We start from the raw sequence: 25,693 nt of genomic DNA, 5'->3' as shown, positions 1-25,693 counted from the left end.
ATAGTAGGAAAATTGGTGATGATCTCAATTTTTGTATATTTGGATTACTTAGGCTATTTTCATCTTATTAGGAAATGAACCAGTTTGAAATGACAGATTGCTGATATACTGGAGCAGTTTTGAAATCCCCTCAATTATACGTTTTGCTAAATACATACCAATGACGTGTAAATCAGTTATTTGTTTTTAATATTTTTTTTTACAGTTTGTAACAGTCTCAATTATGTATTTTTCCAGTGCTGTGCTAAGGAATGTTGAGTTTGGATTTTTTTATAATAATTGATCATACTCTTGTGCAGTGTTTGGTGTTCCAGGGATGTTTTTGAACAAAGCTTATCAAAGATTTACAAAGAATTTATTAAAACTGAGATGTTTCATTAATATTGTAATATTAAGTTAGGGTATTGTAATTTGTTTGTGCCATTTTTGATAATATTCAAAATATTCTGTGTTTGATGTTTGATGCTCTTGCTTATGTGATAAAGCAGAACCCTTTTTAGAAAGGTGTCCCTTAATTGTCAGGTTGCTAACTAATGAGAGGCAACACGGGAAAACCATATACACCGGTATATGTTATTTTGTCTTTAATTACCTTAAACTTAACAAAGTTGAATAAAAATTATTGAGAATATATTGCTACTTGTAAACACTGTGCCATTGTATAATTTGCATATAAGTGAACCATAGCTGGATCTAGACCCACCCCAGAACTCTCCCGAGGTTATTTATAAAATAGAAGAAAGATGATGGATTTACTTGGATGTTTAGGCTGAATCTAATTTTGTAGGGTTATCCCTCTTTCCACTTATTGCCAGTAGTGGCTAATTCAATTCATGTTTTATTTATATAGTGCCAATTCACAACACATATCATCAAGGCACTTTTACAAAGACAAATTCAATCAAATCACACAGACAGATTGGTCAAAAAGTTTCCTATCTAAGCAAACCCAGCAGATTGCATCGAGTCTTAACAAGCAGTTAAGACTCGATGACTGTACAACAGTTATCAATTCTGCAGCAGATGTCATTTTACATTTTGCTCACTTCTTAACAAGCATGCAAAATAAATACTGAGTGAGAATTAACAAATGGGAATTGTTACTGTTATTCCAGTGGGATTTGTGTAGGACCACTGGGCTTAGTTTTGGGTCACCTCTTGTTCAGTCATTTTTTTATGTAATAAAACATTTATGAGGTAGTAATACTCTTAAAGACGTTGCTGATATTCAAATACATAAAGATATCCCTAACTGTGAAATGATAATCTAAGTTTTATGTACAGGCAGAACTCTGACAGCTTTGATCTCCTTTTTTATAAATAGATTATAAGGCAGCAGTTTCCAGCGTTGACTACTAGAAGACTGGGGACCAGAGGACAGTCCAAGTGAGTTTGGGCTTTTTTTTTCTGCTCAGAAGCACTTTTATAAATAACAAGCAGAAATAGACACATTGCAGTTACACAAAAAAATATATATTTTTTTTAAGTGGATGTTATTCCAGGGATGTGAATGGACTTCTTTTGTGTGAATATCTACAGACACTAATAGTACCTGATTATTTAACTTTTTTTGTTTTAAAATGGCTCATGTTTCTGTTCTGCGCTCCTCAGGTACCACTACTATGGGATTGCGGTGAAGGAGACGTCCCCATACTACGATGTGATGTACTCCAAAAAGGGGGCTGCGTGGGTGAACGAGACGGGGAAGAAAGAGGTCACAAAGCAGACAGTGGCGTATTCACCGCGCTCCAAGCTGGGGACGCTCCTGCCAGAGTTTCCAAATGTCAAAGACCTAAATTTGCCTGCCAGCCTGCCAGAGGAGAGGGTAAACGGCAGATTTTCAGTCCTTACTTACTTACAGCCCCCCACCCCTCCCCTCCCTTCCCCTCCCATCTCACCATCTATGCCCCCCTCCCGTCTTTGACTCTTTTATCTGGCTCTGCGTTGAGAGAAGGACCTTAAGGATTTATGTGCTGGCTCCTCACTAACTCTTAATCTTCAGGGGGGCACATAATAAGATCTAGCTGTGGACAAAGGACAGGCACTAGCTGTCCGGCTTTTAAAAGCAGGGCCATGATTTTAAATAGTTTGTGTTTTGCTGATCTCTAAAGCTTGTTTTATATCGCTCCGCTCCAGCCTAGACCTGTAACATGTATTTATTGGCTCATGGGAAGATTTATTTTCTTGTTTTTGCAACACTTTTTTTTTGTTTCCCCCTTTTTTCTAAAAGAGGAGGAAAGACGGTAAAACTTTCCGCTGCAAACAGATTAATACTCGGCCATTGCTTTCAGGTGTCAACGTTCATCATGATGTACAGAACGCACTGTCAGAGGATACTGGACACCGTAATCCGAGCCAATTTTGACGAGGTAAGGTTTTGAACTCGGATTCTGCTCTCTTTGCGACACACGAGTATGAAATTCTCTGTTTTGGCATCTGCAGGTCCAAAGTTTCTTGCTGCACTTCTGGCAGGGCATGCCGCCCCACATGCTCCCTGTCCTCGGCTCCCCCACTGTGGTGAACATCGTCGGCGTTTGTGACTCCATCCTCTACAAAGCCATCTCCGGGGTGCTGATGCCCACCGTCCTGCAAGCACTGCCCGACAGGTGAGAATCGGTGACAACCTTCACCTTCAGTCAGACAGTGTTAGAGCTAGTTGTCTACGGTTGAACCCAGATAATCACACACAGATGCATACCGGTCTTCCTCACTGTCTCAGATTTGGCTGAATTGGCTCTTAAACTGTATGACTTAAGAGTTTTTGGATGTCCTCCAACAACCTTCCCACAATAGTTTGCTTGAGTTTTGGCCATTACTCCTGACTGAACCTATTTAGGTTTGTTGGCCATCTTGCTCTCACACACACCTTTTAAGCGCTGCCCACAACCTTTCTAAGGGGTCGGCAACAGGACTTTGTGATGGTCAAACATTGACTTGGTTGTCTTTATGCCAACTAATTTGGCGCTTTGCTCAGGTTCATTGTTCATTGGGAAGACTCATCTGTGCTCAGGCTTTTACTATCTCAATGCTGTCTTGATATATTGGTTCAAAACTTCCATATAATGTTCCTTCCTTGTGATTTCATTTATTGACTAAAGTCCACCAGGCCCTCCTGCTGAAAAACACCTCAGAAGATTAAGGTCTTTGTTCCCTATAGTAGCCTATATTAGAAAGTTTTAATCTGGCTTTTTTAATGTTTCTTCATTGTAATTGCTTCTTCGGTGCTGAATGGCCTTTCAGTGTAGGTTGATGCAGGACTTATTTCTGAACAGATAAACACACTGTCCGCCTCAGCATTTTTACAAGTACTTTTTCTTCTGGGAATGATTTACACATTTGATATCAAAACATATCTGGGACACAACCTGTCTGTCTCCTGAACATGATGCTGGCTGGACATTCCTGTGCTGTTCATGCTTGCATAATTGCTTAAACTGCTGAATGTGGCCCCATTAATGAGATTGAAATTGCACTCAAGGAAGAATTGAACCTCTTGGTACCGAACTAGTACAAGAGTTCTCTTCCTGATCTCTTGTCTGATTTCCTTTAAATTTTCCTATGATGTCCCACAAAGAGGCAACATGTGCCTCCAATTAACCCAAATGTTTTAATTAACCTGCAAGAAGATTACGAGGCTATGACGTCACCTCCCAGGATTTCCCAGTCTCAGACTTATCTGAACAGTTTTTTTGTGATGTTCCATTTAGGGTAAATCAACAGGGGGGCTGTTACATATTATACGAAACTACAGATTGCTGGAGCTGCTGAAAGCAGTTACTGGGAAATAGACACTGTGGACATTACAGATGTGGCATACATAGACAAACGGTCAGTAATCTCGGGGCAGCATGTACATGTGGATAAACCGTAGAGTCTATGCTGACAGTGACACGTCTTCTACAGACATGTGAGGAGTGTACCACTTCTGCACAGGTGTTTCTGATCTATAAGAAGCTGATGTAATCCTTATCCGGGGCTCTTCCTCATTTTACCTTTTTCCTGCATCGTGATCAATATAATAGCCCAGGACAGAGTTGTACCGTTTCTCTTGCTTGTTTAGATTAAATGTGTTAAAGTATAGTTTCAAGAGTCTTTAATAAAAGATCTCTTCTCCAGGGTAAAGGATCGGGAGGACCGTTGACAGTGGGCGATAATCTTTTGTACTATATTGTTAAGAGGCATAGTAACGTAGTGTATATAAACTTTTGATTTTTAAGAAAGTAAAAAAAAAACCCTCTCCAAACATTCTGGCAGTTAGCAAATAGAAATAACTGGAAAGGTTTAGTATGATTTTATTACAGACAATGAGAGAAAAAAAAACTTTTCTGCACGGTATGGAGAAATTTAATTTACTCTGCAGATGGGTTTTGACCTCTCCAGATTTAACTGCATTGCTTAATTTTAAAGATCGGGGTTTTGGGGCCAATTTTAGATCTTTGGTTGTTAAAGCAAATATTTTAGTCGACTTATCCATTCTCTTTATGAACTTTGATTAACTCCATTAGTATTGTTTTCTAACCTTCCTGCAGTCTGTAGTGGTTAATTATTTCTATCAGAAGCAGGATGTCTCATCATGAGTGCGGCAAGAGTTGTCTTAAAGCAGAGTTTTACGATTAGTTTGAACATTTTAAACTGTCTTTATAGGGACATATTACTAAAGATAACAGCTCATTTGGGAATGTTGACTCTTTGACTTTAAGACCTCCAAGTCAGCATTTCCATATCTAGCATGTTCTGTAACCGACTAAGGTAGAAAGCTAAAAAGGAAAATGCAAAGCAACTTCACTTTAAAACATTTTATCTTCTTGGTATCACTGTCTCTTTAAATAGCACCCTGGCTGAACAGCTGACATTCCTCTGTTGAAAATACTGTTTCTCTTTAGCTCCAATTAAATTTTAAATTAAAACACCTCATAAATTTGATTCTTCTTCCTTCTGTAGCAATATGCACTCTGAAGACTGTGGCAGCAACATTTATTGACCATTTGTTTTTTTCTTTTTCAAAAATAACATTTAGTTTAGCCTCTTAACTTTTGCTTTTGTAAGGAAATCTAAACACACATTTTAAACAATATTTCTTGTTTTTTTTTCATAAATAAACAAACCCCTAAAGCTGGAAATCATCCAATTCCTTTTAACAACTGATTCCTATTTATGCAAATGCTCTGTATCAGTGAAAGCTGCCAATCTGCATTGTGACGAGCCTTTACCTACACTATCAATATAGGTTTTTTGTTCTTATTCAGATTGTCTTATAGTACTAGTCCAGATGTTACCTCAATATAGTGTTCATTTACTGCTAATTAACAAATGCATCTATGGCTTTACTTTATCATGCAATCAACACAGAAAAAGATTTAATGAGAAAGTTTTGAAATCAAAGCTGTGGACACGGTTCTTAAAAATGTTGCACTGCAGGAAACAAACCAGTTTGTGAAGAACTAATTTGAATTGAGAAAGTTCACGCTGAATTTCATTGAATGCAATATCTTTCTATTGGTTTGTACTGTTCAGAACAAATGATTTACAGCTAAGCTATATTGTGTATAAAATAAATATACAAATGTTTTACGAAAAGGCAAACAGGTAATATAGCATGACGTGTGTCAATACTGTGTAAATTTGACTCTTTTGTATTTGCGTTATACAACTGATGTTTTTTATGTTTATTTTGCTGAAATTTTAAATGTAAGTTGCTTGTAGTTTTGCTCTGAACTTAATTTCTTTATTGCAACATTTGTCTGTTTGGTTCTATGGTAACATAGTAATCAGAATAAAATTCATACTATAGCCATTTTAATAAATTGTTGCTAAACATCAGCAACGTTTCATTCTTCTATCATTATGATAAGGAAATTGAAAAAAAAAAAAACTATATTTAATCAAACAAATTTGCGAAATGCATTTGTGACAGGGTAAGAATGTAAATTGTGACCTGGGGCCAAAAAGTAAAGTTAAGAGGATAATCTGGATTCTCTGTCAAAAATATGCAAAATTGCAATGAAGACATAAGTCCAGAAACAGTGAGCACTGGTTTTAGCTTCTTATTTTAATGTGATAACCTTCAGATTAAAGTTTTAAGATAAAGATTCACTGGCGACAGCTCTTATGAATCCACTCTGTCGTCTCTCCTCTGCGCAGCTTGACTCAGGTCATTCGGAAATTTGCCAAACAGCTCGACGAGTGGCTTAAAATAGCACTTCATGACCTTCCTGAAAACCTGAGGAATATCAAATTTGAATGTAAGTCAACAATAAATAAATTATATACACTGCAAATGCTTGTATACATTTATTCCCACATTCCTGATAGTGACCACTTTTTTTTTGTTATTGTTTTTTTGTCCAGTGTCGAGGAGATTCTCCCAGATATTAAAGCGGCAAACATCATTAAACCATCTCTGTCAGGTGAATTTCATGTTTCTGAACGTTTTTTTTTTAATAAAATTCATATGAAAAACAAAGAAACAAATCAGATAAGGGATGCACAGGCGTCATGTCATGTTTATCTGCCCACAGGCATCTCGCACTGTGATAAACAGCGCTGACATTACCTTCCAAATGCTGGAGGACTGGAGGAACGTGGACCTGAACAGCATCACCAAGCAGACACTTTACACTATGGAGGACTCGCAGGAGGAGCACAGGCAGCTCATTATGCACTGTAAGTATCGCGGTTAAAACTGAATCTTTCACCGCCGCGTAAACAACACACTCAGCGACGATCATTCCCACGACCGGCGGAGTCAAAGCGCCGAGGACGGAGAGCAAAAGGTTAAACAAGTTCATCCTTCTTTTCCAACGCCCCGCAGTGCCACGATTCAGCTCGTGGTGAGAGGAGCAGAGGTCGCTGATATGTGGACGGTGCTGCGTTAGGAGGCTGTTGTTGAAGCTATGTAAAGTTTTTTTCTTTTTTTTTCTTTTCCTCTCTTGTCTCAGTGTATCAGGAATTTGACCGCCTGTTGGAAGAGCAGTCTCCAATTGAGGCCTACATCGAGTGGCTGGACTCCATGGTGGACCGCTGCGTTGTCAAGGTGAGCGACAGCTATTAAGGATCAATAAAATAACTTTAAGTATGTAGATTATTCATCATCCCCACTTTATGTAAATAGCTAAATACATTTAGAGGCTACATCACAAACCAGATCATCTGTTATACAATTATTTTTTTTCTTCTCCTAACATATCTGAAAATAAAACCTAATTCTATCTAAATCCTAGAAACCTATTAAAATATGTCATCTAGCCATAAGAAGTTAGAGAATTAAAGCCATCATCGCATTTATTTATTAAGCTTTGGCTGGTGTGAGACGTTGACTCCATGTTGCTCCTTAGTCAAGGTCACATAAAGCTGTAAAAATACAATAAATGAAAATAAAAGAAATATGTGTCAAAACTTAATAGTAAAAAGAGGGCCAGAGAAAGCAACAATGCATTTAAATTAAATAAAGGTTTAATGAAGAATTTAGTAAAATAATCACATACTTCATAGATACTTGTTTTAGATTTTAACTCAATGGTCAAGGTCAGACGTAGCTATAAAACATTTTTTTAATTTTTTTTAAAAAACTGCATAGACTCAGCGATTAAAAAAAAATATTTAAATAAATTGATTAAATAATTTAAACAACAAAAAAGTGCCAAAGTCCAGCTTTAGAAAAATGTAAAGCTTTAAAAACAAGAAAATAAATCAAGCAAAAAAATTATTTTAAAAAGCTAATTTCAGACACAGCTCAGTAACTCCATGGTGGGCTGCTAAAAAAAATCTTTAGAAAGAAATTAGCAAAAAAAAAAAAGTCTAAAGGTTTAAAAAAGTCAGACACAGAAAAAAAATAATCTTTAAACCTGACTTAAATGTTTTTATCTGGCTGCACCAGTAAAAACCCGGATCGGTTTTATTTAGGAAACGGGTTTGTGCAGCAGAGTTGTGAAATCCGCTCACCTCTGCATGCCTTTCTCGCTCAGAGGCACTTAGCTCCCAATCCTCCCAGTTAATGATGTCTTCAAGCGTCCCATTTGCACCCATTATGTGCCAGATATGGGCTTGTAAAATTTGGTTGTCCTGGCAACGTCCTCCACCGCCCAGACAATAGTTCAATAGGAAGGCGTGTCCCCGGGGGCAAATTAAATAGTTGACTTGTTGACATGTTTTTCGTTCCTGAGGGTTAAGCCCCAATATGGACCCAGGGGTTAATTCTAGTTCTTCCCCCCCCACCCCCATCCCCCACCACCGCCATCTTTTTCTCATGGAAATGTTCTCTCTCTCTCTCTCTAGGTGGCGGGGAAGAGGCCCGGGTCACTGAAGAAGGTGGCCCAACAGTTCCTGCTGATGTGGTCGTGTTTTGGTACCAGAGTCATCCGGGATATGACGCTGCACAGCGCGCCCAGCTTTGGTGAGCCCCTAATAATTCCTGCAGCTACCTGAGTTTATCAAGTTCACATTCTGCTTTGGAAACCAAATATTCTGTCAAACAATTGTAGACATAGTCATTTTTTTTCTCTTTATAACAAAAGTTCTGTTGATTTTTTTTCTTCCTATTTTTATTAGGAAGTAACGCACATTAAAACACTAGAGATGTGTATCTATATGTACATCCTTTTCACATAGGGTATCATAGCATGCAACAATATGTACATATTGGCACCATAAAGGTACTGTGGATCTCGAAGACTTGGGAACAAGGGATATAGTTAAACTTCCAGGGTGTTTTTGTAAATTAAGTGGTACGAACAGTCCAGTCCCTTTTTTGTAAAATGTCGTAAAGCCACAAAAGCCCATCCAATAATATAGTTATGTCAGTTACAGGCAGAGGGCAGTATGATATTCCCACTGTATGGTAACCTTGAGTAAAAATGCCATAGTTTTACAGTATTTGCATAAAAGTTCAAAACCAAAACAAATGACTTGGTGGGATTGCTTTAACAAATTATTCCTGATGCTGCTGAAATAAAATAACACCATGATTCTCCAACTGTGAGGGTACTTTGGCTGCCTTCTGTTTGGATAGAAGCTGTTTTGATATTACCCGGTATTTTACATATACAGTTCTTCTGAAAATATCTTTTAAATTCATGTTTAGTCATTTTTAGGTGTTGGTTTTAAATAGAGCTCATTCAGACCCTTTTTCATACCCCTTTGCTTTCTCGTGACGGTACACGAGGGTATTTGACTTGTGTTTATGCGCGTTCACGAGTTCCCATGAAGATCTTACTGGTTAGCAGCGTGATATTAGCACTTTATGTGAGAGCGGCCCTTTGCTCATGTTTACAAACATGAAATGAAATGAGATTTTAAACCCCAAACACTAGAAATGTATCTTACATGGGGATGCCACGTTAGCAACAATAGCTGTTTGCCATGGTTTCGTTTACCATCGCTTCCCGGTCTCTTACGCAATGGGTAAAAAGTCACACAAGGGACAACACTTACCGACTGCACTGCAGATGAGTCCCTGATTGTTGGAATCGTCCCTTTCTCTAAGCCCAGGCTTGGTATTTTCCCAAGTTAACGAAACACTCTGGGGCAAAATGTGAAGCTCATGCAGCAACAGTCACCAGAACATTGATATCAAAGATGAACTCAATCCACTGCTCCCTGGTAGTTTGGTCCACATTTGCAGGCAAGCTGAAAACATTTGCATGTTTATTTTGGGCATGTTTACTTTTAACACAACACGTTAGTGGCAGCGACGCAACTAAGGCTACGTTCACACTGCAGGTCTTAATGTTAAAATCGTATTTTTTTGTGAAATCGGATTTTTTCCCGTGTCCGTTCACATTTCCAAATATATGCGACTTGTATGTGATCTCCTGTGTGAACTGAATGCGTTCAACCTAAGTGTCCCGCATTCTCACTCGAGGACGCGATGACGTCACACATAGCAAGCGTCCTCAGTGTTTGCGGAAGTAAACATGGATTATAATGCCGGGGCGCATTTTGCGGTCATTAATTTATTTTCTAACCGGAGCTTTCTCTCCACTGAATGCTCTTCTCATTGTTGTCCGCCATGGGTGTCGTTTTTCTTCCCGATTCTGCATAGCAGGACGCAGAATAGTGACGTTTGTCGAGTATCGGTGACGTACAGGTCGGATTAATGCGACCCGGCCGTACAGACACAGGTCGCATTAGAAAAGATCAGATACGTTTCGGATTCCGGACCACATATCCAAGTGGCCTGGGTCGCAATAGAAAAAATCCGATCTGTGTTGTTCAGCCTGTCATAAAAAGATCAGATACAGGTCGCATATGGGGAAAAAAATCGGAATTGGGTCACTTTAGGCTGCAGTGTGAAGATAGTCTAAGTGATTTCAGATGGTTGAGGCGGGCGTGGCTTACGTTAGCAGCTTCCACGAGTGACGTAAATCTAGGAGGAGCACCAAAATCTCAGTTTGTGGGGTTTTATGGTTTATACAAAGAGCCCTCCCCCCCCCCCCCCCCCAACACACACACACACACACAAACACACACACACAAACACACACACACACACACACACACACACACACACACACACACACAAAACAACAAACAAGTCACTTTCACACCCCTGATTTTTCTGGAAGGTTTTAACTGAGGCCCAACACACAATTTTAACATGAAGTCAGATTTCCAGGTGATGATCGACTCCTTTAATTACTTGCCACAAGACAAATGCAAATGTTTTAACTTTCATGTAGAGGGTCACACTGATCCACAAACAATAGCTGGGGGTCACTTTCGCCGTCGTTCAATCATTCGCTAACATATGATAGCGAACCGACCTTCCCTGTTCATTGAACAGAATAACTGCTGTGAACAATGCAAGCTCACAGCAGAGCGTTCACGATAAGGAGGTTTTATGTGTGTGTTTGTGTGTGTGTGTGTGTGTGTGTGTGTGTGTGTGTCTGAAAGATTTATAAGTGGACAGAAAGGAAAACAGTTTTTTGCTGCAGCCATTTAGGTGCAGAGTTGCCATATTAGAGTTTGAGGTTAAGGTTGGCAAGTAACGTCCAACCTTTATATTTTAACTTCTTGAAGTATTAGCTCGCAAAAACCCCCCCAAAAAAACAGTTAACCTGGTTAAAAATTGAAAAAGAAAAATCAAATTTTAAAAGTTACTTATGTTCTTCACTATAATCAGTGAAAAAAAATCTTTAATGGCATTGGAGCAATCAACCGTTTCTTATAGTTGCTAATCAGATTTTTATATATTTCCCTGTTATTTTGTAAGGCCTCTTTGCCATAACTCTAATCTTAAACTTGTGCTCCAGATTCTGGATCAGATTCAAGTCAGGATTCTGGCTGAGTCACGTCAAAACGTTAAGGATCCAGTCAGAAAAAAGAAGATCCTGGTCAAATTAAAAGGTTACTTCAAACCTGAATCTCCATTATACCCCCATAGCAGATTTTTAGATTACACCAAAAAATACAGTTACAATCTGTGTCTATTTTTTATTTTTTTGTGTGTTTCCACCAAATGCTCCCATTGAGTTCCTGCTTACGCCTGCAGAGTTAAGAAGAAAGCAGGAGAAAGTAAAATGGCTGCCTTCTTTTATGACTTGCTGTGCACCAGCTCAACTTAGACGGACGGAGCAGTAAAAGTGAACGAGGGGAGAAAAAAAAATGACTTCTCTCTAAAACTACTCGGCCATTCTTTGAATATCAAAGACACAGCTGGTAGCGGTGTTTTGATAACGCCGGTTTCTGTGCACAAACAGCTAATTAAGGAAGGCCACCCCTCCACCACCACCCACCACCCATTTTATGACTCTTCAGGATTGCACCCCGCTCCCTTAAATGACCACAAGTGTTTTTATTATGCGCACGGCTGCGGCACAATGACAAGTTTGTGATGCTGCTGCCTCATCTGTTTCCTGTGACCTCTGGGGTCAGCTGACATATTTCTGAGGCTGAGTCGGTACGTTTTTAATGACGGCGAGCCCTCCTGTCAGGATGTGAAGTCATCCCCACTTTAGACAGACAGTCACTGGTTCTTTCATCCAAATTCCCTGTGTGTAAAAAGCGCTCATGTTTCTAGCAGGAATAGATCACACGTTGTGTTTGTGTGTCTGCAGGCTCCTTCCACCTGATCCACCTCATGTTTGATGATTACGTTCTCTACCTGCTGGAGTCGCTGCACTTCCAGGAGAGGGCCAACGACCTGATGAGGGCCATGAAAGGAGAGGGGAGCACAGGTGAGGCCACAGCTAGTGAGGGCTACCTGTGATCATTTAAAGATTTACACTAAAAGAAAGGTTTTCATGGAAAACGGGGGGGTCAGTATATATTTCTTAAATGGCAATGTTGTATTTTTTTGGTTCGATAGCTAGTCTATTAGCTCATCTAAAGAAAATAGTTGTTTGTGGCATTTTATTTTGATAAAAACTTTTTTATTTTTTTTATTTTTTTGGTCCATCATGTGTGGAGGTTTTGCTTTTGTGATGATCTATCAGTCAATTTTTATTTGAAGCTGTCGGTCAAAATGGAAAATCGGCTGATTATTTTAGGCTTAGATGGAAAATGATGTTGTTTTATAATAATCGTCTGCAGGACAAATGTTCAATGCTTCGACAAATTTGGCTTTTATAAAAGAGTGGTGAGAACAAACCTATTGTTGAAAGAAAGAAAGCCGTGACACGCCCTGTTTGAGAAGATGATCCAGTCAGATGAGACCAAAATTAAACTTGTCTTTTGTCGGGGGTAAAATAACACGGCACATCACCTTGAACAGACCATCCCACGATGAAATATGCTGGTGGCAGCATCATTTGTCAGGACGCTTTTTTTTTTTAGTGGAGACAATGAAGCTGTAGAGAGTTCATGCAGTCCTGTAAAAACCAAAGAGTTGAGACTCCAGCTGTTCAGTGAGCCTAAACATGCTGCCAGAGCTACAAGAGATTGGTTTTGATTAAAACCGCATAGAAACAGAATAGAAATACGTTTATTGTCCCACAATGAAGAAATCTTTGCGTGACAGTCAAAAATACACCAGAGTTATACACACTAGATTATGTAATGAGAGTAAAAAAGCCATTTTAAGTTCCAGTTCTGAAGCAGAAGAGAGTGAACTTATCAGAAAGGGAAAAAAATTAAATATTGAACAATTATTCATTGATAATACAATATATTCAGGTGAAAATGCATACTTTGTGTTACAAAATTGCAAATTAGAGTTAAATAGAGGAAAGACAGCAGCTGATTTACAAAATTATAGGATAAAACTCTGCAATATGACCTCAGGAGTTAAAGCATGTTGTAAACAGTTATTGAGTCTGTTGTGAACAGCAGAGATTATAAAGTCTAGCAGCAGCTGCGATGAACGACCTGCGGAAGCGCTCATTTGAGCGTCTGAGGCGCAGCAGTCTGGCACTGAAAGAGCTCTGCAGCTCTGCAGCAGCTGCAACATGAGGTGGGAAACATTTTCCATCAGCGAATGGCTTATTCTTGTATTAGAATGGCCTAGTCAAAGACCAGGAATAAATCCAACTGAGCATAACTGGCAAGACTTGAGAACTTGAAATACTCTCTATCCATCCGACAAGCTGAGATGCAGCAATTCTGCAAACAAGAGTTCAATATGTGCAAAGCAGCTGAGGCAAAACGTTCTCCCGCAGAGGATTAAGTCAAGTTGACTGAGTCGGTTTTAATTTAGCTCCTTAACTCCAAATATTGGATCAATAACCTCATGAATAAACGTGTTAATCTCTCCTCTCCTGACACTTTCAGCAGAGCGAGAGGAGGAATTCACCCTGACAGAAACCACCCCCACCTCCCCGTCTCCAGGGTCCTACTCTCCTGCCCGCTCCGTCCAATCCGTGGACGTGTCGTCGGCCAGCTCCCCTACTGCCGCCCTGTCCCCAGAATACACAGGAGTCCCCACTTCCACAGGTGAGACAGGACTCGCTCACGCACGCGCACGCACAAAGCATTTGGACACAGGCTCGACGTCATTTAGCTACCCCGCGCCGAAACGTTTGTTTCTGTGTCTGCCAGGCGCTGTTCAGTCATATACCTGGTCCCTTACATACACAGTGACCACAGCAGGCGGCTCCGCCCCAGAGGCAGGACAGCAGCTGTCCTGCATGAGGAGCAACGCTCCCGTGCCGCCGCCGCCGTCCTCCGCCCACAGGATGCCGGTGTACGCCCACAGGGAGGAACACGGGTAAATATGACCTTTTGGTGCTAAATGCCTTCACAGCAAGATTTACCTGGTTTGTATTTTCTGTAAATCACACCTTTTTTTTTTTTTTTTTTTTTTTTTTTTTCCTGTCGCTGCCTCAGATACAGCGGTAGCTACAACTACGGTAGTTACACCAACCAGCACCCTCACTCCATCCAGAGCCAGTACCCGAGCCTGGCCCATGAGCCGGCCATCCCCGGCCCACTTCACTACTCCGCCTACCACCGCTCGTCTGCACAGGTGAGTCCTGCTCCGTCAGGGTGGGCTTAGCTCCCTGTGTTAATAACTGGGAAAAATACATGCCTTTTGACCCTGAATTCATATAAAAGGCCAATAATGTATTCAATTCAATTCAATTCAATTCAATTTTATTTATATAGCGCCAAATCATGAAACATGTCATCCCAAGGCACTTTACAAAGTCAAGTTCAATCATATTATACAGATTGGGTCAGATTATGCAGATTGGTCAAAAATTTCCTATATAAGGAAACCCGTTGATTGCTTCAAAATCCCGACAAGCAGCATTCACTCCTGGAGAAGCGTAGAGCTACAGGGAGAGTCGTCTGCATTGTCCATGGCTTTGTAGCAATCCCTCATACTGAGCAAGCATGAAGCGACAGTGGAAAGAAAAACTCCCCCTTGACAGGAAGGAAAACCTCCAGCAGAACCAGGCTCAGTATGAACGGTCATCTGCCTCGACCGACTGGGGTTTACAGAAGACAGAGCACAGACACAACAAGAGAAACAAAAAAGCACAGAAGCACACATTGATCTAGTAATCTGTTCTACATTAGATGGTAATAGGGGGTGATCTGTCTTCCCTGGATGATGTCACAGTTAACAGAACGCCAGACCAGGTGTACCTACTATGAAGAGAAAAGAGAGAGAACAGAAAGTTAAAGCAGAAATGACAACACATAATGCATAATTGAAGAACAGTAGAACTCTATAGAGTGAGAAAAATAGACCCTGATGTCCTCCAGTAACCTAAGCCTATAGCAGTAAAACTATAAAGGTAGCTGAGAGTAACATGAGCCATTCTAACTATAAGCTTTGTCAAAAAGGAAAGTTTTAAGATTAGTCTTAAAAGTAGACAGGGTGTCTGCTTCATGGACCAAAACTGGGAGTTGGTTCCACAGGAGAGGAGCCTGATAACTAAAGGATCTGCCTCCCATTCTACTTTTAGAGACTCTAGGAACCACCAGCAGACCTGCAGTCTGAGAGCGAAGTGCTATAGATTATATATGCTACTATGTCGTACTGTATATACTATATTCATGTTTTTTTGTGGACATCTTCTTGATTTAAACAATAAAGGTGACAGAAAAACATAAGAAGCTGAATAACTCTAATCTGTTTTGACTCGCTGAACCTGGACTTAGTATTTAATATAAAGTATGACAGAAGAAACCAAAAGGTGTAAGCGGAGGACGCTTTGAGACGCATACCCTAAGAAAAACATATTTGTAAAAATTAACATAAATACAAAAACATTCAGTGAAATGTCTGCTTTAAAAAGACGCATTTAAACCACGTTTATCATAAATGTATTTTACATAAGAGGCCACAGTGTGAAACATTGTTATCAAAGTGATTTTAAAAGCTGTTAACGGTTTGAAATAATCTATTTTGCATAATTAAAACTTTCACTCTGCAACATAGCTAAGTAATTGGTCTCTCAGTAAACAAGTAAAGAAAGCTGATCTTCTGTAAAAAGCAGCATAAACATGAAAGTTTTTATCCCAGTAATTTCAGGTAATGTTAAATTCTGCCTTCAAAAAGAATTCATATAATTTCCACCCCTTTTTTTCTCCTGCATTTTATCTTGTTAAAGCCCCAGACCTCAATGTATTTTATTGGGATTTTATGTGAGAGACAAACACAAAGCAGCACAAAGCTGTGAAATGGAAGGACAATGATGCCTCGTTCACAGCATTTCATGCAAATAAAATTCTGGATGACCTATATTTGGATTGTCCAAAACCCCTAAATAAAATCCAGTACCACTAACTGCTTTAAGAACTAGCAGAGACTACGTCCCCCTGTTTGATTTAATCTCAGTATAAATCCAGCCGCCGCGTGAAGGACTCAGAGGTTTGTTAGAGAACAAACAATGTCATAAAGACAAAGCAGCACACCAGACAGGCCAGAGATGAAGTTATGGAGAGGTTTTAAGCCAAGTTAGATTATAAAACAATATGTCAAGCTTTGAACATCTTTCTCTGTTCAATCCATTATCTGAAATTGGAAAGAGTATAGAGCAACAGCTTACCTACCAAGACATGGACATCCTCCTAACCCCCTACGCAAAGATGGCCTTTATAAAAGAACGGTGAGAAGAAGGTCATGGGAAGTCTTGTCGTTTTCCACAAGCCATCTGAAGGACATGGAGAACACATGGAAGCAGGTGGCTCTGGTGACACAAGACCAAATTTGAACTGTTTAGCCTACAATCAAAACGCTAACTAACAGAAAACCAACACTACAGATAATTGTGAACAGACACTCCCCGCCGTGAAGCATGGTGGTGGCAGCATCATGCTGTGGGGAGGCGTCTCTTCAGCAGGGACAGAGAAGCTGGTTGGAGCTGAAAATATTGTAACACTGGAGGAAAAAAAACAAAAAACGATAAAGGCTAAACACTTGAGGCTGGGCTTGGAGTTCGTCTTCCAACAGGACAACAACAGGAGCATATTTATGCACGAGACTCGACCCGTTACAGTCCAGACCCAAATCCAGTGGAGAATCACTTTGAAAATTGGTGTCCAGAAACGCTGTCTATTCTCTCCGACTGAGCCTGAACTGTTTTTGCTAGGGAGAATGAGCAAAATGTTCCACCTTTAAATCTGCAACGCTGTTTAAATGTGTACACCACAGATTTCAGATTTCTACCTGTAAAAATTGTGAAACCACACATCACTGCTTCTTCGTTTCACAATCACAGCTTTGTTTGTCTGTCACATAGAGTCCCAATAGGATACTTTGGGGATTGTGGTTGTATTGTGATGAAACGTCCAAAGTTTCCAGGGATATTACGACTTTCTGAAAGTACTGCGTGAGTGTACCTCCACTCTATGTGCTCGCATGCTGCAGAGCCGTCTGCATCCACTCAAGTCTGATAGCTAGAAAGGATTCAGATTAACCAGAAATTTATAAGAAATCCGCCTTGATGTACTTCTCAAGGAACCTGTTGGGCCTCTGTTGTTTTAAATGTAAGGCTCCAGTCCTTGACGTGCCCGCCATTGCAGCTTGTGGTGTGAATTCACTCTTTTGGTGGTGATTTCCTGTCGAGGGAGTCCTAGCTTCCGCTGCTTTTTACGCAGGGAGGGAAATCAGCCGGACCTCAGAGCTCACAGTGTTTCTAAACGTCTCTGAACCGACCCTCTCCGCTCAGCGGAAGCAGACAGTGAAAGGTGGCTGGACCAGGGGCCAAGAGGGGCCCCCGCTCTGTTACTCCTCCTTCCAGCCCTCAATAGACTCTTCATCTGTTTGAGCCAGCAGCCACAGAGCGGGGCAAAAGGGGCGTTTATTAAAATATTGTTATTCAATGGTTCCTTCTCTGTATGTGAACAAGAGGCAACTGAGGAAGCCTGCCCTGCTCTGACTATCTTTTTCCATGCCGTGATCCTTCATAATGGAATCAACTGTCGTGTTTATATTTAGCCAGAATAAGGAAAAAGGGGAAAAGAGGGTCTTACTTCCACTTTTCCTTTTTTTTTAGACCCGTCTGAGCTTAAATGAAGCACAATGGCCGCACTTTGTCAGAGCAAGAAGGTCGGACATGGAGCTGAAAACTCAGCCGGATCCACATCTGTCCCGAGTATTTTTATCATCAGGCGGATTTAGTCGTTGTTCTTTGTGGTCCGTCACCACAGGCAACCCAGACAACAAATAGGAAAACCGTTTTTTAAGGAAAAAGACCGATTTTTTTTTTTGTTGAGTGCCTCGGTTTTCTGTTTTGACCATTTCGGAACAATTTCCGAGACAATTCTCAGAAATAGCATCTATTTTAATTTCTACTATTATTATTATTATTAATGCAGGTATCAATTCAAATGTATTTTTGGCCTTCTACCTTGGTTGTATGTTTTTGCAGTGAGAGATTAGTTTTAAGCATCATTTAACTGGCCAAGTAAGAGACTGATCTATCAACCTTACTGTATTATGCTGCTTTCTCGTCCACAGTACCAACTCAACAGCCAGATGCCCCGAGTGGAGCCGTGCCTGATGGGCAGCTCTCCTCGGCTGCACCCTGCGCCCATCGCCCCCCGCTGGCCAGATGTGTCCCCCACTAACAGCTGCTACACCAGCCCGCCTATGCATTCCTCTCGCTATGCCACCTCTGGGGACATGTACTCTCCTCTTGGCCCTCGGAGGAACTCCGAGTACGAGCACTCGCAGCATTTTCCAGGCTTCGCCTACATCAACGGAGAGGCCACTACAGGCTGGGCCAAATAGGTCTGGATAGACTTCTGCTGCGTGCAAACTCCACGCCTGATAATCCGGCAGCTGCAGCCTCTGAGCTCTCTCTCTCTCGCGAAGACAAAGAAGAGAAGAGAGGAAGGTGAAAGAAGTCGAGGCCGGACTGACAATTTAAAGAGGCCGGGTTGCGTCGGCCTCCCCGATGAGTGTGGCATAATTTGACCAGGACTCGTTAATTAGTCGTTTCTTTCCATCGAACAGCTGATGAAAGAAAACAAATCATATGGACCCGTCTGAACCTGCAGCAAAATCTTTTAAAGTGCAATGCTGCCTGCCAAGCTGTGCCTTTTTGTTTTAAGGAATGTACAACCCAGCCAGAGTCGACATCGGCGCTCTCAGTGCTGTCTTTGGACGGCGGTTCCTGTCCCAGCAGCTGCAGGTTGCCCTCGTGTTGCTCAGCACTGTTGCAGCTTCTCGTCGCGATGAGCCGCGCCGCCTTAACTCTCTCCTGGGACGCCAGGTCTGTGACTCTGAGCTGACAACCGTCACGTGTCCCCATCTCAGATAGTTAACTTAAACACAACAAATGTATTCTGTTGCGAGCATTTCTGCTGTTCTTCTGTGAATATATATCTATATATATCTATAAAGATAGATATATATAGGAAGTATTTTCTGTAACTTTGTAACATGGTGTAATGCTATATTTTCTATGTTGTCTGTTTTGTATGGTTAGTAAAGGATGCATTAACTTAGGGTTGTGTGTTTTATAATGCACTCAAAGCTACTGAGGACCTATTACCCCATGGGTATTTATTAAAAAGGGAAAATATCAAAGTGTACAGTAACATGAAGTATCGTCACTTTTCTGTAAATAAAAAGCACTCGAGAGCATCTGTGGTGACGGTTAAATTATGTTGGAAATATTCTGCCCCATAAATAATTCAACAATTCAAAACAGTGAGTCATTTTTGTTTGTTTTCTTCTGTTTAATGGGTTTTCTGTCGAGAAATCACGACATATTGGCACTTTTTGGTTTAAATGGTTCAGTTCAGGTTGTACACATGCAGTCCTGTAAAAGTAATTGATCCTGACAGAGATCTGTTTGGGGTTTGTTTTGGTCACACTTAAATGTTTCAGATTATAGAAAAAAAGTTTAAGATCAGGCCTAAATAGCCAGAATCAACTAAAAATATGTTTTCAAACTTGGAGAGGCCAGCCTACCCAAATTAATCCAGAAATAACTGGTTAGCTGCGGTTATGGGTCAGGAGAGGTCCTGACCCATATAGTTCACAAACACCCAGCTGACATCTTCCTAAAACCACCTTGATGATTCTCAAGACTTGTGAGAAAATATTCTGTGGACTGACGAGACAAAAGTGGAACTTTTTGTAAGATGTGCATCCAGCTACATCTGATGGTGCAGGACTGCTTTGCTGCTTCATGAGCTGGAAATTTTTTTTCTTCTCTCCGCCCTCCTCTTTTTGCCTTTAGTTTCATAAAAAGAAATTATATATATATATATATATATATATATATATATATATATATATATATATATATATATATATATATATATATATATATATATAAAATCATTAAAATAAGATTGTACAAAATGTTGTTTATCTAGGATTGCGAAATTAACCCTAGATAATCTGCCCCTCTTATTTTACAGTAACTACAGATGTGCAAAAACAGATGGCCATCACAAATTTGCAAAATCAAACAACTTTGTAATGTGTCTTCACTTTTCCTTTGTACATTTATTTTATATTCAATAACAGATTAATAAAATTTGAATCAGTTTCCAATTTTTTTCTATTAACTGAAAAACACATCCACTTTAACTTAGTTCGTGCACTTTTTAAATCAGGGTTTCTTTAAATATAATTGGATGTTAATACAAAGTTTGTGCCAATCATTTGACAATTTTTTTTGTTGTTTTGTAGAAAATATTTTTTATATTCACAAAATCTTTCAATATCAACATTTGCAGCTTAAACTGTGGGTCTGCTCACTTGCATCTACATGTTGTAAGATTCCTGTTACTGTTTTTCGTAAAACTAAGTGTTTGTTGGTTAATTGTTGCAATGTTGATATGGAAGAATAAGTGAACAATAAAAAAAATACAAATTGTTAATGAATGCAAGTTTTGGTAGACTTTTTAATTCAATAATTCTCTATGAGATATCTAGTTAAAAGTATGATTTACAAATACTCCTGTAAACCTAACATCGGATCCCCTTTACACTAAAAATCCTGCTATCACCTTGCTTATGACACTATCCTTTTTTTCAGTTACCAAAAATCATAAATGTTTTTTTTTTTTCAATTTGATAATAGGGTATTTTTAAAAGGGCCATAACATTACTGTATAATCTATTTCATGTTGTTGATATTACTGCACATGTAAATTCTCCAAAGAATTTCATAAAATAACGTCACCTTTTTGTAGTAGGTCGTTTTGGCTGGCCAGATTTCCCTCCTCAATAAAAAGGGTTGGGTTCGGTAATGACATGCGTCTCTGCCTAGTTGACTTCACCCTGATTGGCTATAACCATATTTGGGGAAACCGTTCAAAGACACGTCTGCGCTCTCTCCATCCACACCTTTCTTCTCGGCGCAACACGCCGTCATAAATCCATATTATGGTATTATTGCTAGTAGAAGTATTTGTGTTGCAGGCAGGATGTCGGACAGGCGAGGCCAAGCCGACCAAAGGCTTTAAACTGGCGACGCGATTCATCATCCACACAGCGGGACCAAAGTCCATGGTCCACAGCAGCAGGGCAGCGAGCCGATACTAAAGTATAGCTTACCAAGATGCTCAACATTCTTCATTTTAATACAGGGGAAGAGTTTTCATAATATCAATACCATATTCTCGCAATTTAATTTATTTTTGTAATTTCCAAAAAGAAAAAAAAAAGCACCAAAAGGGGGTCGCTGATTCCTGGGGCTGTGCAACAGATCATATTATACCCCCAAAACCCCAGAAAAATCAAATTTGTTGTCATGGCCCCTTCAAAAAACTTCTTGAACTGAACAATTTTACCAATCTTATTCTCATTCATTTTTAATTAATTTCCAGATAAATACCAATTTGTGTCTTCAATAAACACGGAAAGTTGTAGTTCACTAGATACTGTCCAAATGCCATTAATGAATAAATTAAATAGTTTAGGTTCTAACAGCGAACCTTGGGGTACTCCACATTTAAACTCTGATACTTCATTCGTAAACACTGCAAACATGAACAGCCTCTCTTACTCCATAAACCTGTAATTTTAAAAGTAAAAGATTATATTCTATAAATAGAATTAATTGCGGTGTTTTGTGCATATTGTTGCTGTCACTTCTTTCATAAATTCAGGTGCTGCAAAGAAAGGGGATCTTTTGAAGTTATTTTAATTCTTGTTTAGTAATGTGTTTTTTTTTTTCTTCAAACCTGCCTGGTCCTGAGTTTTTTAAGCATTTAAGAAAATGTGAGTGAGAAATGGGGCGTGTCTATAATTATCAAAGAAAACTTTTTGCCATCATTAAATAGTGGGATTTTCTCTTTCAATTTCATATATTTAAAAATATCACTTTATGTTATGATAATCATAATCCAAGTACTGACAGTAGCTACTTCCCAGCTTTTCAATCTGTATATTTTTCTACTTCGGCTAATTATTTTTATCGACTTTCAAACCAATGTGTTAAACTTTCCTCGCGTTATCTCCTCACATGCTGCAGATGAATGAGCAGAAATGATTCCTGGAATCATCCTAGCTAATTAGTCGTCCCCCCCCCCCCCCCCCCTCCTATGTTCATAACCTCAGTGGAAACACTTGAAGGGGGGCTGGGCCTGAGCAAGAAAAGCCACACTGCTTAATAAATTACATTTCTATTGTGAGAGTATCCTGCTGTGCTGGGGTCATTGCGCCTTAGTCCCACAACCTTTAACCTACCCCTGCCGTGGTTTCTTTATGCAGAGTGAATCCTCCGTGATGCATCTCTGAAATCCTGCTGGACTCACCGCAGAGAAACTGAACACAGACGGCTTGTTTGATGCAAAGGGAAAAAAAAATTATAAAGAAGAAGTCGGCTCTTCATTGTAATATAATCACCTGACCTTAATGTCAACACCAATATCCGCCAAAGATGTTCTTCTGAGATCTTTGCACAGCCTCGTCTGGCAGCTGTGAGAATCGCGCTGTCTCCAAAGTGGACGTCTTTGATATCGCCCAAACCCCCCACAGTATTTTAGAACGGCTATCTTTTTTTTTTTTTGTTTTTAGTTCTACAATTATCACTGCTGGAAATCTCCTTTATTGTTCCTCAGTGGAGCAAATCTGGTGTACCAGCAGCAAGGTGACATAGAACCATGCAGATACACATACAGATAAAATCATAAAAAAATAGGAATAGGAGACTGTACAGTAAAAGCCAATTTACAGCATAAGAAAACATACTGTGCAGTTATTAAAAACTATGTACTCTAAAAAAAAATACAACAGAGTCGTGTAATTTAAAATAAATGTGGATGAATATTTATGCATTAAAAGATAAGATAAGATAAGATGGTCTTTATTGATCTCACAATGGAGAAATTCACTCGTTACATCGGCTCATACAAGAAGGTGCAGAGTAGGGAAGGTGCATTCAGTTATATACAGTGAATCTTCATATATACAATGGATCAAAAAGAATACCAAAAAAAAAAATACAAAAAAGGATAAGGAATGGGCATATGATGTCTTATTTACATTCTTAGTGGTCTCTCTCTATATATAAACATATCTATATACTTAAATATATACATATATCTATGCGCCTACATACATACTTACCTACGTGTATATATGTGCATATACATACGTGCATACATTTGTACATACATACATACATGTGTACTGACTTATGTTCAGGTGTTGATAGCAGCAGAAGTCACTACATCAGAATTATTGCATGGGTTGTAGGACAGTGAAAAAAACACCAACAGGTGATTTAAAAGATGCAAAAATAGCAGACATGATGAAGTGGTTATAAAGTCTAACAGCTGCTGGGGGGGAAGGATCTGCGATAACGCTCCTTTGTGCGTTCAGGATGCAGAAGTCCGTCACTGACAGAGCTCCCCATCTCTGCAACGGCTTCATGCATGTGGTGGGAGACGTCCAACAGTGACGTTCGTTTCTGCTATAGAGTCCCTCTGTCTGACACCACCTGGACGGGGTTGAGGGAGCATCCTGGGATGTAGCTGGCCTTCCTGATGAACTTATCTAACCTCTTCCTCTCAGATACAGATACGCTGCTGTTCTAACAAATTACAGGTGTCAAACTCAAGGCCCGCGGGCCAAATCCGGACCATCAAGGATAAATTATCCGGCCCTCAAAAGCCAAAAAAAAGGCGTATATCCTTTTAAAGTGTATAAAGTGGCTAAAACTGTGCCTCCTGTAAGTGTAACTCACCCCAATATCAACTTTTTTTTTGCAGATAAACTGTATACACTGGGCCCTAGGGTGCTACTTTTATGTTACTGTGCATTTTTTTATACTACTGTGTGAACTGGAATGAAATTATGAAATGAAAAGTATCGTCTCTACACATGCAAGCGGCCCTTTTAATGACTTCATGATGCCAAAGTGGCCCCATATAGAAATTAGTTTGACACCCCTGCCATAGACAATGGCTGATGCCACATTATAAGTTAGCTTGTACCCTGGAGTAGCGCCCGTTGCACTCCAAAAGGTCTCAGTCTTCTTAGCAGGTAGAGTCTGCTCGGGTTCTCCCTGTAAAGAGCATCAGAGTTGGGATTCTGGTCCAGTTTATTATTCAGGTACTTGCATGATGTCAATGTCAGTTCCCTGGATGTTCACCAGGTGTTGGCGTGGTGGGACGTGCAGGAGTCCACCACTGGTTCCTTAGTTTTCCCCCACGTTCATCTGAAGGTGGTTCCGCTGGCACAAATCTACTCCAGGCTGTCCACTCCTGAAAACTCCAGCTTGTCCCTATGAGGTCTTGGCTGAATGGTATTAAAAGCTTCAACTGTCAGTAAAATAATGGAGGACATTTTGAAGCAAACTCCTATTAAAATGACTCAGTTATTAAAGGTTTCTAAAAATGATCTAGAAAGCTGATCTTCACCTAGCTCATTTCCCTGCCGCTTTTGTTAAGCAGTCCGATTGAATTATTTATTACAGGATATTGATTTGACCCTCTCTGACAAGCAGGAAGCTGCCGTTCCCAACAACATTATGACGCAAACAGCACAAGGACAAATAACATACATAATTGCACAGAAATCTCTAATTGGACATTCAAAACTCATGCACACAGTACATGCACTCATCATGGGCATGACTTCTCAGTAAAATGTGAGCTTTAAATGATTTATCAGAACCATTCTTTTTTGGGGGAGAACTGATGACACAAACATTTTCACCACACCTTAGAATAGTACCTTTTGCTGCAAACAAAAAATGTCCCAAATATATTTTTCAAAAACTTTTTCATTAATCTATGTGATACTAATAACTGACTTCTTTTAATTCTCTTTTGCGCTCTCAATGTGTAAAATACAGTAACAGTTTCAGAAACATAAACAGATTGGCAGGGGAATGATCACTGTTTCAGAGCACAACCTTTTTCTCTCCCCCTTAGGATTATCTGTAATGGTTGGGATATTTAATTTCACCTTTAAAAAAATGAAAAAAATAAAAATAAATAAATAAAATAAACATAATACATAATATATTATGATGATATGCGCTGGCACAGACACCATAACTGATTGGTCCCATGGACCAAATAATTTTTTACCTTTACAGTTTTACTTTAACAATGATTTAAAGATTCCTTAAAGATTAATTGCAGTTTTAATTACAGTTGTATTGCAATAGAATCACCGTTTTCATCTGCTAGATCAGGGGTTTGCAACTAATTTAACATATTAAAGATGAAATATTGCCCTTTTTAGAAAAACATTTATTATTATTCTTTTCTTGTGTGCCCCCATGAAAAACAGTGGCCCCATCCCTGCCCTCCCTAATAAATCTGGTCTAGAACCACCTTGGGCATTATCATATCCACATCCAAACTATAGGGAGCTGGAGGTGGATTT

At 39.6% G+C, this 25,693-nt stretch overlaps 1 protein-coding gene across 3 annotated transcripts in view; it reads left to right on the top strand.

The window, feature by feature from the left end:
* Nucleotides 1-19,547, top strand: part of rfx4 (regulatory factor X, 4) — a 28,942-nt gene extending 9,395 nt beyond the window's left edge. The window contains exons 5-18 of one of the 3 annotated variants that reach the window (XM_012876095.3): nucleotides 1,325-1,386; nucleotides 1,612-1,825; nucleotides 2,292-2,369; nucleotides 2,443-2,606; nucleotides 6,142-6,242; nucleotides 6,349-6,407; nucleotides 6,519-6,663; nucleotides 6,939-7,033; nucleotides 8,275-8,392; nucleotides 12,054-12,173; nucleotides 13,708-13,866; nucleotides 13,972-14,140; nucleotides 14,260-14,398; nucleotides 18,347-19,547. In XM_012876095.3, the coding sequence (XP_012731549.1) occupies nucleotides 1,325-1,386; nucleotides 1,612-1,825; nucleotides 2,292-2,369; nucleotides 2,443-2,606; nucleotides 6,142-6,242; nucleotides 6,349-6,407; nucleotides 6,519-6,663; nucleotides 6,939-7,033; nucleotides 8,275-8,392; nucleotides 12,054-12,173; nucleotides 13,708-13,866; nucleotides 13,972-14,140; nucleotides 14,260-14,398; nucleotides 18,347-18,619 (1,896 nt within the window). In that variant the 3' untranslated portion in view covers nucleotides 18,620-19,547. Of the gene's footprint in view, nucleotides 1-1,324; nucleotides 1,387-1,611; nucleotides 1,826-2,291; nucleotides 2,370-2,442; nucleotides 2,607-6,141; nucleotides 6,243-6,348; nucleotides 6,408-6,518; nucleotides 6,664-6,938; nucleotides 7,034-8,274; nucleotides 8,393-12,053; nucleotides 12,174-13,704; nucleotides 13,867-13,971; nucleotides 14,141-14,259; nucleotides 14,399-18,346 lie in introns of all 3 variants that reach the window. The other 2 variants (XM_012876096.3, XM_012876094.3) reach the window with 2 other exon arrangements.
* Nucleotides 19,548-25,693: the final 6,146 nt, after the last annotated feature.

Source organism: Fundulus heteroclitus, chromosome 2, assembly GCF_011125445.2.
Source record: "Fundulus heteroclitus isolate FHET01 chromosome 2, MU-UCD_Fhet_4.1, whole genome shotgun sequence".
Taxonomy (NCBI): Eukaryota; Metazoa; Chordata; class Actinopteri; order Cyprinodontiformes; family Fundulidae; genus Fundulus; species Fundulus heteroclitus.
The sequence above is the reverse complement of the archived record's forward strand: the minus strand, read 5'-3'. Positions and strand labels throughout refer to the sequence as shown.